We start from the raw sequence: 14,725 nt of genomic DNA on the forward strand, positions 1-14,725 counted from the left end.
TATAAAAAGAGCAGAATATTAATTAAAAAAATGATAGAATAGTTAATAATTTGGAAAGATAAGGAAGAACAGTTATAATGAATATATCTCACAATGAAACAATATATATTAATACATTACATTTTGTCTGTCAGTTTGTCACACTAGAGTGGCTTGCAAGTTTCTGTGATGCTGGAAGCTATGCCAATGGTATTTCAAATATCAGCAGAGTCACCCAGCTTCCACGCTAAGACTAGGAAGAAGGACATGGAAGTCTACTTCTCAAAAAAATTGGCCACTGAAAACCTTATGAATATCTGCAAAACATTGTCTGCTATTAAGATGAGCCTGCCAGGTTGGAAGGAACTCAAAATATGACTGGGGTAGAGCTGCCTCCTCAAAGTAGAGACAACTTTAATGAAGTGGATGGAGTAAAGCTTTCAGGACCTTTGTTTGCTGATGTGGTAGAACTCAAAATGAGAAGAAACAACTGCAAACATCCGTTAATAATTGGAACGTGGAGTGTACGAGGTATGAATCTAGAAAAATTGCAAGTCATCAAAAATAAAGCCATCATAAAGATCAATACCCTAGGCATTAGTGAGCTGAAATGAACTGGTGCTGGCCATTTTGAATCAGACAACTATACGGTCTACTATGCCGGGAATGACAAATTGAAGAGAAATGGTGTTGCATTCATCATAAAAAAGAACATTTCAAGATTTATTCTGAAGTATAACGCTGTCAGTGATAGGATAATATCCATATGCCTACAAGGAAGACCAGTTAATACGACTGTTCAAACTTACTCACCAATCACTAACGCCAAAGACGAGGTAATTGAAGTCTTTTACCAGTTTCTGCAGTCTGAAATTGATCAAACATGCAATCAGATGCATTGATAATTACTGGTGATTGGAATGCGAAAGTTGGAAACAAAGAAGAAGGATCCTTAGTTGGAAAATATGGTCTTGGTGTTAGAAACAATCCCGGAGATGGCATGATAGAATTTTGCAAGACCAACAACTTCTTCTTTTCAACAACAAAAATAGCAACTATACACATGGACCTCCCCAGATGGAATACAAAAAAAAAAAAACCATTGCCGTTGAGTCGATTCTGTCTCATAGCGCCCTATAGGACAGAGTAGAGCTGCCCCATAGAGTTTCCAAGGAGCACCTGGTGGATTTGAACTGCCGACCTCTTGGTTAACAGCCGTAGCACTTAACCACTATGCCGCCAGGGTTTCCTAGATGGAATATACAGGGATCAAATTGACTACATCTTTGGAAAGAGAGGGAGGAAAAGTTCAATATCATCACTCAGAACAAGGCCAGGGGCTGACTACAGAACAGACCATCAATTGCTCATATGCAAGTTCATGTTGAAGCTGAAGAAAAATTAGAACAAGTCCAGAAGAGCCAAAATACGACCTTGAGTATATCCCATCTGAAATTAGAGACCATCTCAAGAATAGATTTACATATTGAACACTAATGACCAAAGACCAGAAGAGTTTCGAAATGACATCAAGGACATCATACATGAAGAAAGCAAGAGGTCATTAAAAAGATAGGAAAGAAAGAAAAAAACAAAATGAATGTCAGAAGAGACTCTGAAACTTGCTCCTGAACATAGAGTAACTAAAGTGAAAGGAAGAAATGATGAAGTAAAAGGGGTGAACAGATTCCAAAGGGCAGCTGGAGAAGACAAAATTAAGTATTATAATGAAATGTGCAAAGACCTGGAGTTAGAAGCCAAACGGAAAGAACAGGCTCGGCGTTTCTCAGGCTGAAAGAACTGAAGAAAAAAATAAAGCCTTCAGGGAAAATATTGAAAGAGACAGAATGCATCAAAAGAAAATGGAAGGAATACACACAGTCATCGTACCAAAAAGAATTGGTCAACATTCAACCATTCAAGGAGGTAGCATATGATCAAGAGCCTATGGCACTGAAGGAAGAAGTCCAAGCTGCACTGAAGGTACTGGCAGAAAACAAGGCTCCAGGCATTGACAGAATACCAATTGAGATGTTTCAGCAAATGGATGCAGCCCTGGAAGCACTCACTCATCTATGCCAAGAAATTTAGAAGACAGTACCTGGCCAACTGACTGGAAGAGATCCATATTTTTACCCATTCTAAAGAAAGATGATCCAACAGAATGAGGAAATCATTGAACAATATCACACATAAGTAAAATTTTGCTGAAGATCATTCAAAAGTGGTTGCAGCAGTACATAGACAGGGAACTGCCAGAAGTTCAAGCTGGATTCAGAAAGGGACATGGAACGAGAGAGATCATTGCTGATGTCAGATGGATCCTGGCTGAAAGCAGAGAATACCAGAAAGATGTTTACCTGTGTTTTATTGACTATGCAAAGGATTTGACTGTGGATCTTGACAAATTATGGATGATATTGGGAAGAATGGGAATTCCAGTATACTTCATTGTGCTCGTGAGGAACCTGTAAATAGACCAAGAAGCAGTAGTTCAAACAGAACAAGGGAATTCTGCTTGATTTAAAATCAAGGAAGGTGTGTGTCAGGGTTGTATCTTTTCACCATACTTACTCAATTTGTATGCTGAACAAAGAATATAATCCAAGAAGCCAGACTATATGAAGAACGCAGCATCAGAATTGGAAGAAGACTCATTAACGACCTGCATTATGCAGGTGAAACAATCTTGCTTGCAGAAAGTGAAAATGGCTTGAAGCACTTACTGATGAAAATGAAAGACTACAGCCTTCGGTATGGATTGCAGCTTAACATATAGAAAACAAAAATCCTCACAATCGGACCAGTAAGTAACATGATAAACAGAGAAAAGTTTGAAGTTGTCAATAATTTCTTTTTATTTGGATGCACAATCAACGCCCATGGAAGTAGCAGTCAGGACATCAAATGATGCATTGCATTGGGCAAATCTACTGCAAAAGACCTCTTTAAAGTGTTGAAAAGCAAGGATGTCTGTCACTTTGAGGACTAAGGTGTGCCTGACCCAAGCCATGGTGTTTTCAATTGCCTTACATGCATGCAAAAGCTGGGCAATGAATAAGAAAGATTGAAGAAGAATTGATGCCTTAGAATTATGGTGTTGCCAAAGAATATTGAATATATACCATAGATTGCCAGAAGAACAAAAAAATCTGTCTTAGAAAAAGGACAGCCAGAATGCTTCTTAGAAGCAAGGATGGTAGTATCAGGAGGGATCAGTCCCTGGAGAAGAAAATCATGCTTGGTAGAGGGTCTGCATAAAAGAGGAAAACCCTCGAGGAGATGGATTGACACAGCGGCTGCAACAATGGGCTTGAGCATAACATTGATCGTGAGAATGGTGCAGGACCAGGTAGTATTTTGTTCTGTTGTACGTAGGGTCACTATGAGTTGGAACCAACTCAATGGCAGCTAACAACAAGGTATATATATATACACACACATATATACATATACATATTCCTGGATATGTATGGGCCAAAATATTAGAAATTGTTCATAGGTTATAGGTGGTTTTAAACTCCTTTTCTTGTCATCTGAAATTGCTGATATTCTGTAACAAACTTTCAGTATCTATTTGATTTTTTAAATGTGTAAAATTTAAAGTCACATATACCGACTAACAGGAATAAAAATGGGAACTTATAAATCTGTTTGTAAGAACATTTGTTCAGGAAATGATATTAAATATAAGCAATTATTTATGCATCTGGTTATTCTTAGCAATTCTGGTCTGAATGAGAAAAACTCAGAAACAACAGTCACTCAAATCCATCTAAATTAACATGCCATATTAAACTGATCAGAATAAATCTGTTTGTAAGAACATTTGTTCAGGAAATGATATTAAATATAAGCAATTATTTATGCATCTGGTTATTCTTAGCAATTCTGGTCTGAATGAGAAAAACTCAGAAACAACAGTCACTCAAATCCATCTAAATTAACATGCCATATTAAACTGATCAGAATAGACCTATAGCATATGCCAAAAGGTTGAGAGTTGCTAACTATGGATAGGAGAATGACCAGAAATTTTTGTTTTATTTTGCCTATCAAAGCTATTTCATTTGTTTTTAAAATGATCTTATATTATTTGAATGATAAGCTGAATAAAAAGTTTTTCAAAAAATGGAATAAGGAAAACAAAAAATACGGCAGGTTTTTTATAGCATTACTTTGGCAAAAAATAAAGGTTTATAACATTCAGGGAAGAAATTGTGCAGGAAAATGGTCATCCTTATAAAGTGTTGTTGGAAGTGTCATTTGGTACATCCAGGCCACCTGATGGTACAATTAAAGAATTTTAAAAGGTTTCTACTTTTTTTATTTTACTTCTAGGTACTTATCTTCAGTAAATAATACTACAAGAATTCTGCTGCAAAATTATTCACCACAGGTTTGGGTTTAATGTGAAAAATCTAGAAATTACTGTAAAGTCCGAAATGGGAAAATAACCTAAAAGAATTCTGGTCCACCTATATAATTAAAGCTACTTGTGGGAGAATGTTGAATAGCCAAAAATGTTTTAGAGTATTTGCAATTTATTGAAAAGCAAATTTTGAGAGGATATATTCAGGTGATTCTGTATTTGTTTTAAAATATATGTATAAATAGGCCAAGGCCTGCAAAGGTATAGAAAATAACCTCTTTAAAGTGGCTGTTGCTTATATTTAATATGTTGATCCCCTTTGTAAGCAAAGCACTTGTAAAATGAGATAGCAAAAGAAAAATTCCACAGCCCTAACCAATTTCTCAGAACTTAAATACTAACTAAAGAAGATGAATGGGGAAGCATGTATTCTTCTACACTACTGGTGAATATAAACTTTATGCATGAAGCCTTTGGCCACAGACTGGTAAAGTACATAAACCCCTTACCATTGAGTTGATTCCGACTCATAGAGACCCTATAGGACAGAGTAGAACTGCCCCAAAGAGTTTCCAAGGAGCACCTGGTAGATTCAAACTGCCTACATTTTGGTTAGCACCCATAATTCTTAACCACTACGCACCAGGGTTTCTGTAAAGTACATAAGGCGATTAAATATCCAAAGATGTCAGCAAACACTCAACTACAAAGGTTCTCCCCATAAAGTTAATTTTATTGGGGGAGAAACTGGAAGCATCTTAAACATACATTAGGCACTGGCTTTTAGAAACTATAACTCATCCATAAAATAAAATATTAATTTAAAAATTGTAGAATAGTTAATAATTTGGAAAGAAAGAATAGTTATAGTGACTATATCTAACAATGAAATAATATATTACATTTTTGAATGTAATATTTATGTCTGTACATGTTTGCTTATCCAAGCGGGATTTTTTTTTTTTTTTTGGTGAAATTAGGGTTTTCACTTTCCTTATCAAATTTAATTTTTTTCTATTATGATAATGTAGTATTTGTATAAACATAAATGTTTAAAGTAGATAAAAACAAAAAAACTGCCGTTTCTTTGATAGAATATTGGCAGAGTGCAGAAATGACTCTAACACCAAGTTTGGAAAATTGTCCAGGAATTTAGCGCCTCTCACACTATTTGTATACTTTACAAGGGTAAAATGATACTATCTTTATGAACGGTCATTTAATAAATGTACCAAAGAAAAGTAAAACTGCCCATAACCTTTGTCTATGTCCTTGACCCTTTTTCAGCAATGTTTGTTCAGGAAATAATCTTGAATGGCAGCAAGTTTGTGCACTATTATGTTCTTGGAAGCTTTGGTTTGAATAACGAAAAAACAGAAACAACCTAGATATTCAACAATAAGGAAGTAGTTAAAAACAAAATAAATGTATCTACATCTACATTTACATATGGATATAGATATGTACATATACGTACACATTTTTATCTATCCCTTTTTGTAGCCCATCCATACACTAGAACACTAAAAAGCCATGGAAACAATTTTAGAAGAATATTTAATGACATGAAAGGAAGTTCAAGAATATCTATATATCTATCATATTATATACTTATGCATGAAAAAGCAAATATTGAAACAGTATATACATTAAAATTCACAAATATATAATATTCACATGAAAAATACTGGACAGGTACAGATGAAAATGTTTCAGGAGGGTATGGGTGGCCATTGGCATTGATTACTGGTGACATTAATTTCCCTCTGTGACATTAATTTTCCTTGCATTTTTTCCTGCAATGAAGCTGAATTATCTTTCTGACCATGGAGAGGAGGGCAGAGACTGGGGGGTGGGGAATGAGGAAGTAAACAGTGTTTCAATCCAGCAAAACAACCAGGGACAGTGAAATACCATTTGGAGCCCTCCACCCCCCAAAGAAGCAAGTGAGTGCACACACACAGACACACAGACACAGACACACAGGCACACACGTGCCAATTACAGGAGTCAGGAAACTATGTTGGGGAAACGGACATACTCTTTTTACTAGCTGCTGTGGCTGGCATGAATGCAAATCAGTGCAATGTTTATGCAGGGGGCCATTTGGCTACACACAGGAAAAGTCCTTAAAATGTTCCTATGTACTGTCCACAGTTGATGCCATCCAGAGAATGATAGCAAAGATTTCGCTTTACAAAGACGTATTCACTCATCACAGTATGCAGTGTTGGTTTTAAACACAGGGAAAGAACTAGGCACCACGTGAATGTCCGGCAATGAAGAAACGATTACAGAAATTTTAAAGTCCATGGATACACTGGAGCACTCTGCAGGCACTGAAGATGACGTTTTGGAAGCCTGTTGAATAACATGGAAAGAAGTTCAATGGATTGGTTTTTGTTTGCTTTTAGTTTCTGAAAAAGCAGGATAAGAAACACTACACACATGAACCATTCTATAGCAGTGTGTTAAAAGGGAGGGTGGGATGGGGGTGAGGAAGGGAGAGAGAAGGAGAGAAGAGAGCCCGGAAAAACAGCACACCAAAAAGGTAAAAGTGGTTGTCTCTGGATAGTAGGAGCAAGGGTAGCAATTGCTCTCTTGATTTTCCCCTCATCTGATTTCCTTCTCCTTTGAGATGTTTCTACCATGAAATTGTACCACCTGCGCAATAAACAAAGAGAGAAAGAAATTGCTTTTAAACCAAACCACAAGGGCAAGAGGCAGCCTTTAACATATCAAATGGGAATGAACAGCAAGATTATTCACAATGCCCTTGGGGGGCGGAGAGAGGTGAAAGGAAGTGAGGAGAGGAGGTGGTGGAGAGCTGCAGAGCAAAAGAGATGAGGGGAAGTAGAGCGGAGGGGAGGGGAGGGGAGGGGAGATGAAAGAGGGGAGGGGAGAGCAAAGGGAGAGAAGAGAGAAATCAGCACTCCCAAAGCAATACACTGATGGTGGGTGGGGTGGGGGGAGGGTTGTAAACCCGATGGGAGCCAGGGTTTGGCTCTGCTGGCCTGCTCCCTGTCTCCTGGGATGTCTTCATCGCAAGGTGGCTTCCTCATCGGTGTCTTCATCGAAATCCTTGACGTCAGCACTCGTGGACTGTCTGGCCCAGGCTCCCCTTTCGGCCTCTCTTTCTTTATGCGACTTGAATCTCCCAACGAAAATTTTGCGGTAGTTCAGAAACATGCCGTTCATCACGTCTATGGCCCGCTCAGCCGACTCCTGCTCCTGGAAGTGCACGAACCCGTAGCCCTTGGGCCCCTTTTCATCGCAGGCCACTTTGCAGGAGAGGATGTTGCCAAACGTTGAGAAGATGTTGTACAGCGCTTTGTTGTCGATGGTCTTGCCCAGGTTCTTGATGAAGACGTTGCCCACCCCGCTCTTGCGGAGCGAGGGGTCTCGCTGGGACCACATGATGCGCACTGGCCTGCCCTTGATGACATCAAAGTTCAGGGTCTCCAAGGCCCGCTTGGCGTCCACCGGTTGCTGGTAGTTAACATACGCATAGCCCAGGGAGCGGCGGGTGATCTTGTCCCTGCAAATGCGGATGGAGAGGATGCGCCCGGCCGGGCTGAACTTCTCGTACAGCATTGCCTCGGTCACCTCCGGGTGCAGGTCGCCCACATACAGCGAGGCCGTGGGGGGGTCGGGGCTGGCGCTGATGATCCTCTTGGTGTAGATACCCATACTTGCTTTGATGGCCGCTTCCTCCTCCGCCGCTAGTGCAGCCGCCACCTCGGCATCTGCATCCAAATGCGTATCCGCATCCGTCTCTACCGAGGGGGACAACGCAGCCCTTGCTGCAGCGGCGGCTTCAGCCGCCCTGGCCTCTGCCACCGCCGCTGCCACCAGGGAGGCCTCCGCCTCCTCCCCCGCCAACGCGGCCGCCGCCTCCTCCAGGGTGGCCTCCGCCGCTGCCTCCTCTACCGGAGCCTCGGCCTCCACCTCCGCTTCCGCCTCAGCCACTGAGGCCTCCGCCACCGCCTCAGCCACAGTCGCCGCCGCAGCCTCCGCTGCAGCCGCTGCCGCCACCGCCGCCGCCACGGTCGCCGCCGTCGCCACGGTCGCCGTTGCCGCCGGGCCGCTGCCGCGACCTCCCTTTCTGCGAGCTGGGGGGCAGAGAGGCGGGGGAGGGCGAGTGGGCGCAGGAACCCGGCGTGGGCGCGAGCGGGAGCCGGGGCGGAGGACCCGGGGCCAGCAGAGCTGGCGAGCCCAAGTCACCTGGGATGGCGAGCACTGCCGGGAGCGCGTTGGTCCGAGTCGCTGCAGCCTGCTGCTGCCGCCGCCGCTTGGTCGTGAGCCAGCGTGCGGGGCGCGGGCGGACGGCGTGTGATGGGGGGTTGGGGGTGTTGGCGTCTGTGGTCCGGGCAGCTGGAAAGGCTTCTGTCTCTTTGGTTCCCCCTGTGGCTGCTGCGGGGCGGCGGGGCCTGGAGGTCTGGAGCGGCTGGAAGGGGCGGGAGGCTGTGGTGGTGGGGGAGCGGGGGTGTGAGGCTCAGCCGCTCAAGGTCTCCTGGATATTCATGAAGAGAGAGCCAAGAAAAGGGCTCCACTGTGGACAGAGGGAATACTGGTTAGATGTAGGGGAGTTTATCCCTCCTCCCCTACGGAACGTTTAAATTAATAAGTACCATTGCAAGAGAGGGTGAGGCAGCATTGAGAATACGCTTGCCCGGCCCCAACAAAGCTAAGAAGAATAGTTTTCTCATATTCAGGCGTGCTCCTCCTCTCAATGTACACGCACTCCCCAACATCGCCATCACCAAGAAAACAACTTCTCTTCTGAGCTTCCCAAGCTCCCCATGCAGCCTGCTGACCCATTTTCTCAGAGACCCCTCCCCTCCTTCCAGCTCTTTACCTCCGTTGTAGCACTTACAAAAGACAGAATAAAAACCATGCATTCTTTCAGAAAGGTCTCTGGGTGACACAAAAGGTTGGTACTTGACTAATAACCAAAAGGTTGGTGATTGGAACCCACCCAGCTGTGCCGCAGAAGAAAGGCCTGATGATGTGCTTCTGTAAGGATTACAGCCAAGAAAACCCTGCGGAGCTCAGTTCTACTCTGTAACACAGGGGATGCCGTGGCTTGGAAGCAACTGGACCTCGATGGCAACGTTTTTTATTTTTATTCATTCAAAAAGCCATGCCACAAGTAGTTATTGAGACTGTGCTGGTTCTATGGATAGAGAGGTTCGGAGAGACAGGAGGACATAGACTGGTTTTGAGCTTGCCTTGGTGAAACAGACAACCTGGGCTGGAAACCCTGCCTCTGCAACAGAGTATGGCCGGACTAGAGACCTGGGGCTCCACATATCCCCAGCCACCAGCCCCTCGCAGCCTCAAAACATTCATCGGGAAGTGGGGAATCAAGAACGCCCTGTTCTTAGTGCTGTCCTCAATGATAAGATGAGGAAAGCCAAACCAAAGACCGGGCACAGAACCTCACCTGGAACAGGCACTTGTTTATTCTTGGATCTGCCCTCAAGGTGCTGAGGCCTCCAACCTGAACCAAGAGATGCACAAGCATGTTCAACAAAAACAAAACCTGAAATTACTCTCTAGAATGAGATGCCTGGGCTCAGTTCACCAGCGGAAATTTATGGGAGGTTTATCGAGTACTAGGCTCTGGGGTTAAGGGACAAGCAATGTGCTGAGCATTGGGTGTTGGTGTGTTGATGTGCAGGGCAGGATGAGAAGACTTGAGCAGTATGTGTTGTGGGGGCAGAGAGGCCACACAGGGCCAAATGCTGAGGAGATAGACAAGCAAGCAACCATTAGAGCAGAGTGTAACAGGGACTAGAGCCCCACTTCCTACAGAAAGGGGAATCAGGTGATGATGTGCAGAAGAGAGAACCCCCGAGGAAGGTTCTGAAAGATGAGTAGCAGTTCCCCATGTCAGGGCAGGAGGAAAGGCATTCCAGGCAGAGGGATCAGTTTGTGCCAAGGCCCTGTGGCATAACAGTACAGCCATGGTCACTTCTGGTCGTGCCTAATAGTCTGGTGTGGAAGAGCTCATGGTCCCCAAGGGCATATAGTAGGAGATGGGGCTGGAAGGTGCCGGGCCCTGTGAGGCAAGCTAAGGTGCCTGGATTCTAGACTCAAAGTCACGGGAACCACTCAGCGTGTTCAAGGATGGAAGCAATATGACCAGAACTTTAGAAAGAGTACATATTAAACATCAATACACATAAATGCACACATGCACACACGTGCACGCAACATTGAGATGGAGCTGATAGAACAAGAGGAAGAAAATCAGATGTAACCAGTTGCAAAAATGTCAGAACAACCCTTCTTCTCTCTGTCCCTCCTTTCCTTCCATAAATAGGTGTCTCACACTTACCACGGGCCAGGCATTGAACTGTGGGCTATGGGGTCAGATTAAAAAAGAAAAAAAAAGTCCAGCCCGTAGTGCCTTCCCTCAGGACGTCTCCAGTCCACTAAGGCTCAGGCTGCCCATACAAGTAACAGAAATGCCAGCAGAGGGCTATAAGGGCTATGAGATTGGACTATGGTGGCCGTGGAATTTCATCTGCCCAGCACATATTCTCTCCTCCCCCTCCACCTCTCTGCCCTTCCACCCTCTTTGGATAACAGAAACTGTTTTCTGTGATGGCGGCGTAGGCTACACCTGGGCCAACAGGACAGAACAACCATGAACATGAGGAATGGACCGAGTCACCATGGGGTACGATGCAGCAAGATCTTCCCCATCGCTGTCTGGAGACCAGCCCAAGATGGCTGAGAACAAGACACACAGATAAGCACTTTGCCAGCTTGCAAAATCCAGCTGTCTGCCCCTAGACGGCGCTAGCTGCAGCAAAGGCAAGGGGAGAAACCTAGGAGATGCCTGCCGTACAGGCCCTGCCTGACCAAGGTGATGATTGCCGTCACTGTAAGGAGCCATCTCCTGGGCACCTAGGTTGCCAGCATGTAGGGGGAAGACCATATGTGCATCACTAGTCCAGGTGGTTGTCCAAGAGGGACCTGAGGAGGCAGAGGCCAAGGGGGAAGCCACGATTGCTGAGGAGTACAGAACGTGAAAACGATGAGAAGAGCTTCTCAGCCACATTGCTAAGAGGCAGAAATGGCAGAGGAGAGCAATTCAAGGACCAGGACTCAACAAGATCTCTTTCTCCGGCTTTGGTTTCCAATCCACAGAGCCAGCAGAAATCAGTGAAATGACAGGACAAATAGGTTCAGGGAAGTCATGCTATGGCCCAGCGAATCTCCAAGACTGCCAAACCTGAAGACAATTCCCAGGCAATCCCTACAGGGATCCAGCAACAGGAACAAGGCTGCTAAAGTGAAAACGACAGCAGCTGGGGAATCCTCTCCAAGACTCCTCTCAGAGGCCTCCATGGAGCCCCCATTATCCTCTTTTTTTTCTTTTTAGTTCATGGTCAGTTTCTACCATCTGCAGTTGAAAGTTTTCTGACTACTACATGCTGTGATAGAGGCAAAACTCAAGAGCCCTGTGGAGCTTCATTGGAGGGAGGGAGAAGTCCTTTTCTTGTGAGAGGAAGTGCTATTTATTTCATCCATTCAAGGGTTGAACAAGAGTTTAGGGACGGCCTACTATGTGCCAGGGTGCACTCTTTCAGCCAGAGAGTCCCTGCGCTCAGGAGCACGTTTTCTAGTAGGGGAGACAGACAATAAAAACCTCAGAAAACATAAAAACAAGAGTTGCTATAAACACTTTCAAGGAAATGAACAAGGTGACGTGGTAGATATTACCTAGAATCCAAGAGAAGTGGCAAAGCTGGAGCTATGAAGCTCAAGGAAGGCCTTTCTGAGGACAATGATAAGCAGTCAGCTGCTTAAGGAACTAGGGGAAGCACCTGCCTAGCAGAATTCCCCTGTTCCTGTGGCAGAAAAGAGCTTGGGGTGCTGGAGAGACAGAACGGATGGCAGCGTGACTGGAGCCCACTGGATGAAGGGATACAGGGTGTAGAAGAAGGTGTAGTGGTGAGCGGGGGCCATGACGAGAAGTTTGGTTTTTATCCAAAGTGCCATGGAGAGCCAGAGAGAGGATTGAATCAGGGCAGTGCCATGATGTAATTCATATTTAATCATTTGTCTCTGTCCGCTCTGTGTGGAAAATATTGCACATGGGCAAGGCAAAAAGGAAAGTAAGGAGACCAGTTAGGAGTCTCTTGCCATAGTCCAGTTGAGAGATGACAGAGGCTGGGCCATTTTGAGGATAGTGCATAGATTCACATTATACCTTGGCAGTAGAAAAGCCTGCACTTGACCATGGACTGAAGGCAGCCGGTGAACAAACGGAAGGAATGAACTACTACTACAGGAGTATTTTCTTGCATGTCTTGATCATGGAGGTGTTAAGTATTGTGATAGGCAATAATGAGGGTGTACCTGGTAAGTTTGGAGAAGGGGGAAAGATGGCTGGGAGTGAGTGTCAAGAGCTCATATTTGCACATGCTAAGTTTCTGAATCCATTTGTCAACCATGTAGGCTGGAGAAACAGAATTACGGAGACAACAGGACCCAGACAGTATTTAAACCCATGAGATTAGGTGGGATCACTTAAGGAGAGATAGTAGTCAGAGAAAGAAGGTTCGGGGCTATCTCCTGAGACACTCCACTGTTCAGAAGTTGGGTTGAGGAGGAGAAGCCAGCAAAAGATTGAGAAAGACTGGACAGTGAAGAAGGGTCAGCCCTAAAACTGACTTCTCTCTAAGGCTTTGCATGTGCGTGGGAGTTGGCTTAAAACAGGACAGCAAAGACTTCGTGAGCTGGGATTTGGACCTCTCTTTCTGTTCACTTCTCGGTGAAGCTTTGAAAAGAGATAGGTTCAAATATGGAGATATTCAAAGGGTGTTTGGAGCAGCCTCTGATCTACCATTTCATATGGCCCAACCCACCTCTTCCTATCAGAAGGGAGAAATACAGAGGAGTGGGTATGTGGTTCAGAGAGTAGGGGAAAAGAGTAGAAAGAATGAAAGAAGGTAGGTGATGGGGGTACCAATGAGGAGAGGGGCAGATCAACACTACATGCAAAAGTAAATCAAAATAATGAAAACAGAGATCGACATAAAGAACCCTCTTCCCAAGAATTTCTCCTTGGCATAGCTGTAGGGAGGACGCTTAGGGTATTTGGATGTCTCAGGCATTTCATCCTTAAATGGCAAAAACTGAGCTCCTGATCTTTACTCCTCACCCCTATTCCCCACCCCAACTTTTCTTTTCCCACAATCTTCCCCATCTCAGTGAATAGCACCACCATCCATCCAGGTGTTCAAGTGAAATAAAATTGGAGAGTCACCCTTATTTCTTTCCTCTTCCACATGTTCCTCTGGTCACCATCACACCCTTCAGCAAGTCCCGTCACCTCTACCTCCCACACACCTCCTGAACCTCTGTAACTCCACTGGCGTGCACCGTTTTGTCTCGGGAATTCCCACCATTCCCTTCTCCTTCCAGTAGCCAGGCTGACCGTTCCGAAAGATGAATTACATCCTTTTCCTCCCCTACTTAATATCCCATACTGACTCCTCATTTCACTTTGAATAAAGTGCAAAGTCCTCAACATGACTTACATATAATGAGCCGCATGATCTGGCTTCTGGCATCTTCCCCTCACCCACTTCTCCTTCTCTAGACCTTGGACAACATGGGCCTTAGAATATTTTGACAACCCCAGACTACAAGCTGGATTCTTCCTGAGGGCTTCCACTTGCCTGAAACCTTCTTTCTTTATCTTTTTAAATTATGAACAAGTTTTTTAAAAATATAGAAAAGTATATTAAGTCACAGAAAACACACCCATGTACAGATCACTCGAATGAAGAAAGAAATAACATTTTGTCCTATTTTTGCTTCAGATGTTTAGTTTTTGGGGTGAAAAAACAATTCTAAATACAGCTGGTGATCCCTTTGGAGCCCGCTGCACTAGCATTCCATCGCTCCCTCCCCAGAAGCACATACCTACCTAGGTCACTTCTGTGTGTGATTATATAGGGAGGAGACAAGCAGATCTTGGGTGTCTCTCTCTAATTTCTTTTTCTCTCTCTGCTCCCTCACCCCTTCCCCGAAGGGATTTCTATGACCCCTTGGTCTTTGTCTCTAAGGGATCATAATTAGTCATATTTGGGCCCAGGAATGGTCATGAGAAAGAAAGAAGCCTATACTCCTAGTAGTTCTTGCATTTTTTCCCTAAATTCCTGGGCCTTACTTGGTGGAAATAAAAGAAGGTGGGCCTTGGAGTCAAAATGACTTGTAGGCAGAATTCCAGAGCAAAACACTTAACCACTCTGAGCCTCAGTATGTACTTCAAGTTTGAATTTCAGAAACTGTGTTAAAGTTGTAGGAATATCCTTTATAACAAATAGTCTTGCCCTAACCCTGCTTAGG

General features: G+C 44.2%; 1 protein-coding gene across 1 annotated transcript; it reads right to left on the reverse strand.

The window, feature by feature from the left end:
* Positions 1–7,368: 7,368 nt before the first annotated feature.
* Positions 7,369–11,423, reverse strand: LOC126068751 (uncharacterized). The gene is made up of 3 exons (XM_049871461.1): positions 10,983–11,423; positions 9,798–9,854; positions 7,369–8,815 (listed from the first exon to the last, which is right to left on the reverse strand). The coding sequence occupies exons 1-3, from the start codon at positions 11,421–11,423 to the stop codon at positions 7,391–7,393; spliced, it is 1,923 nt and encodes a 640-aa protein (XP_049727418.1). The 3' UTR covers positions 7,369–7,390.
* Between the last annotated feature and the right edge of the window lie 3,302 nt (positions 11,424–14,725).

The sequence above is a fragment of the Elephas maximus genome, chromosome X (assembly GCF_024166365.1).
Source record: "Elephas maximus indicus isolate mEleMax1 chromosome X, mEleMax1 primary haplotype, whole genome shotgun sequence".
In the NCBI taxonomy this organism is placed as follows: Eukaryota; Metazoa; Chordata; class Mammalia; order Proboscidea; family Elephantidae; genus Elephas; species Elephas maximus.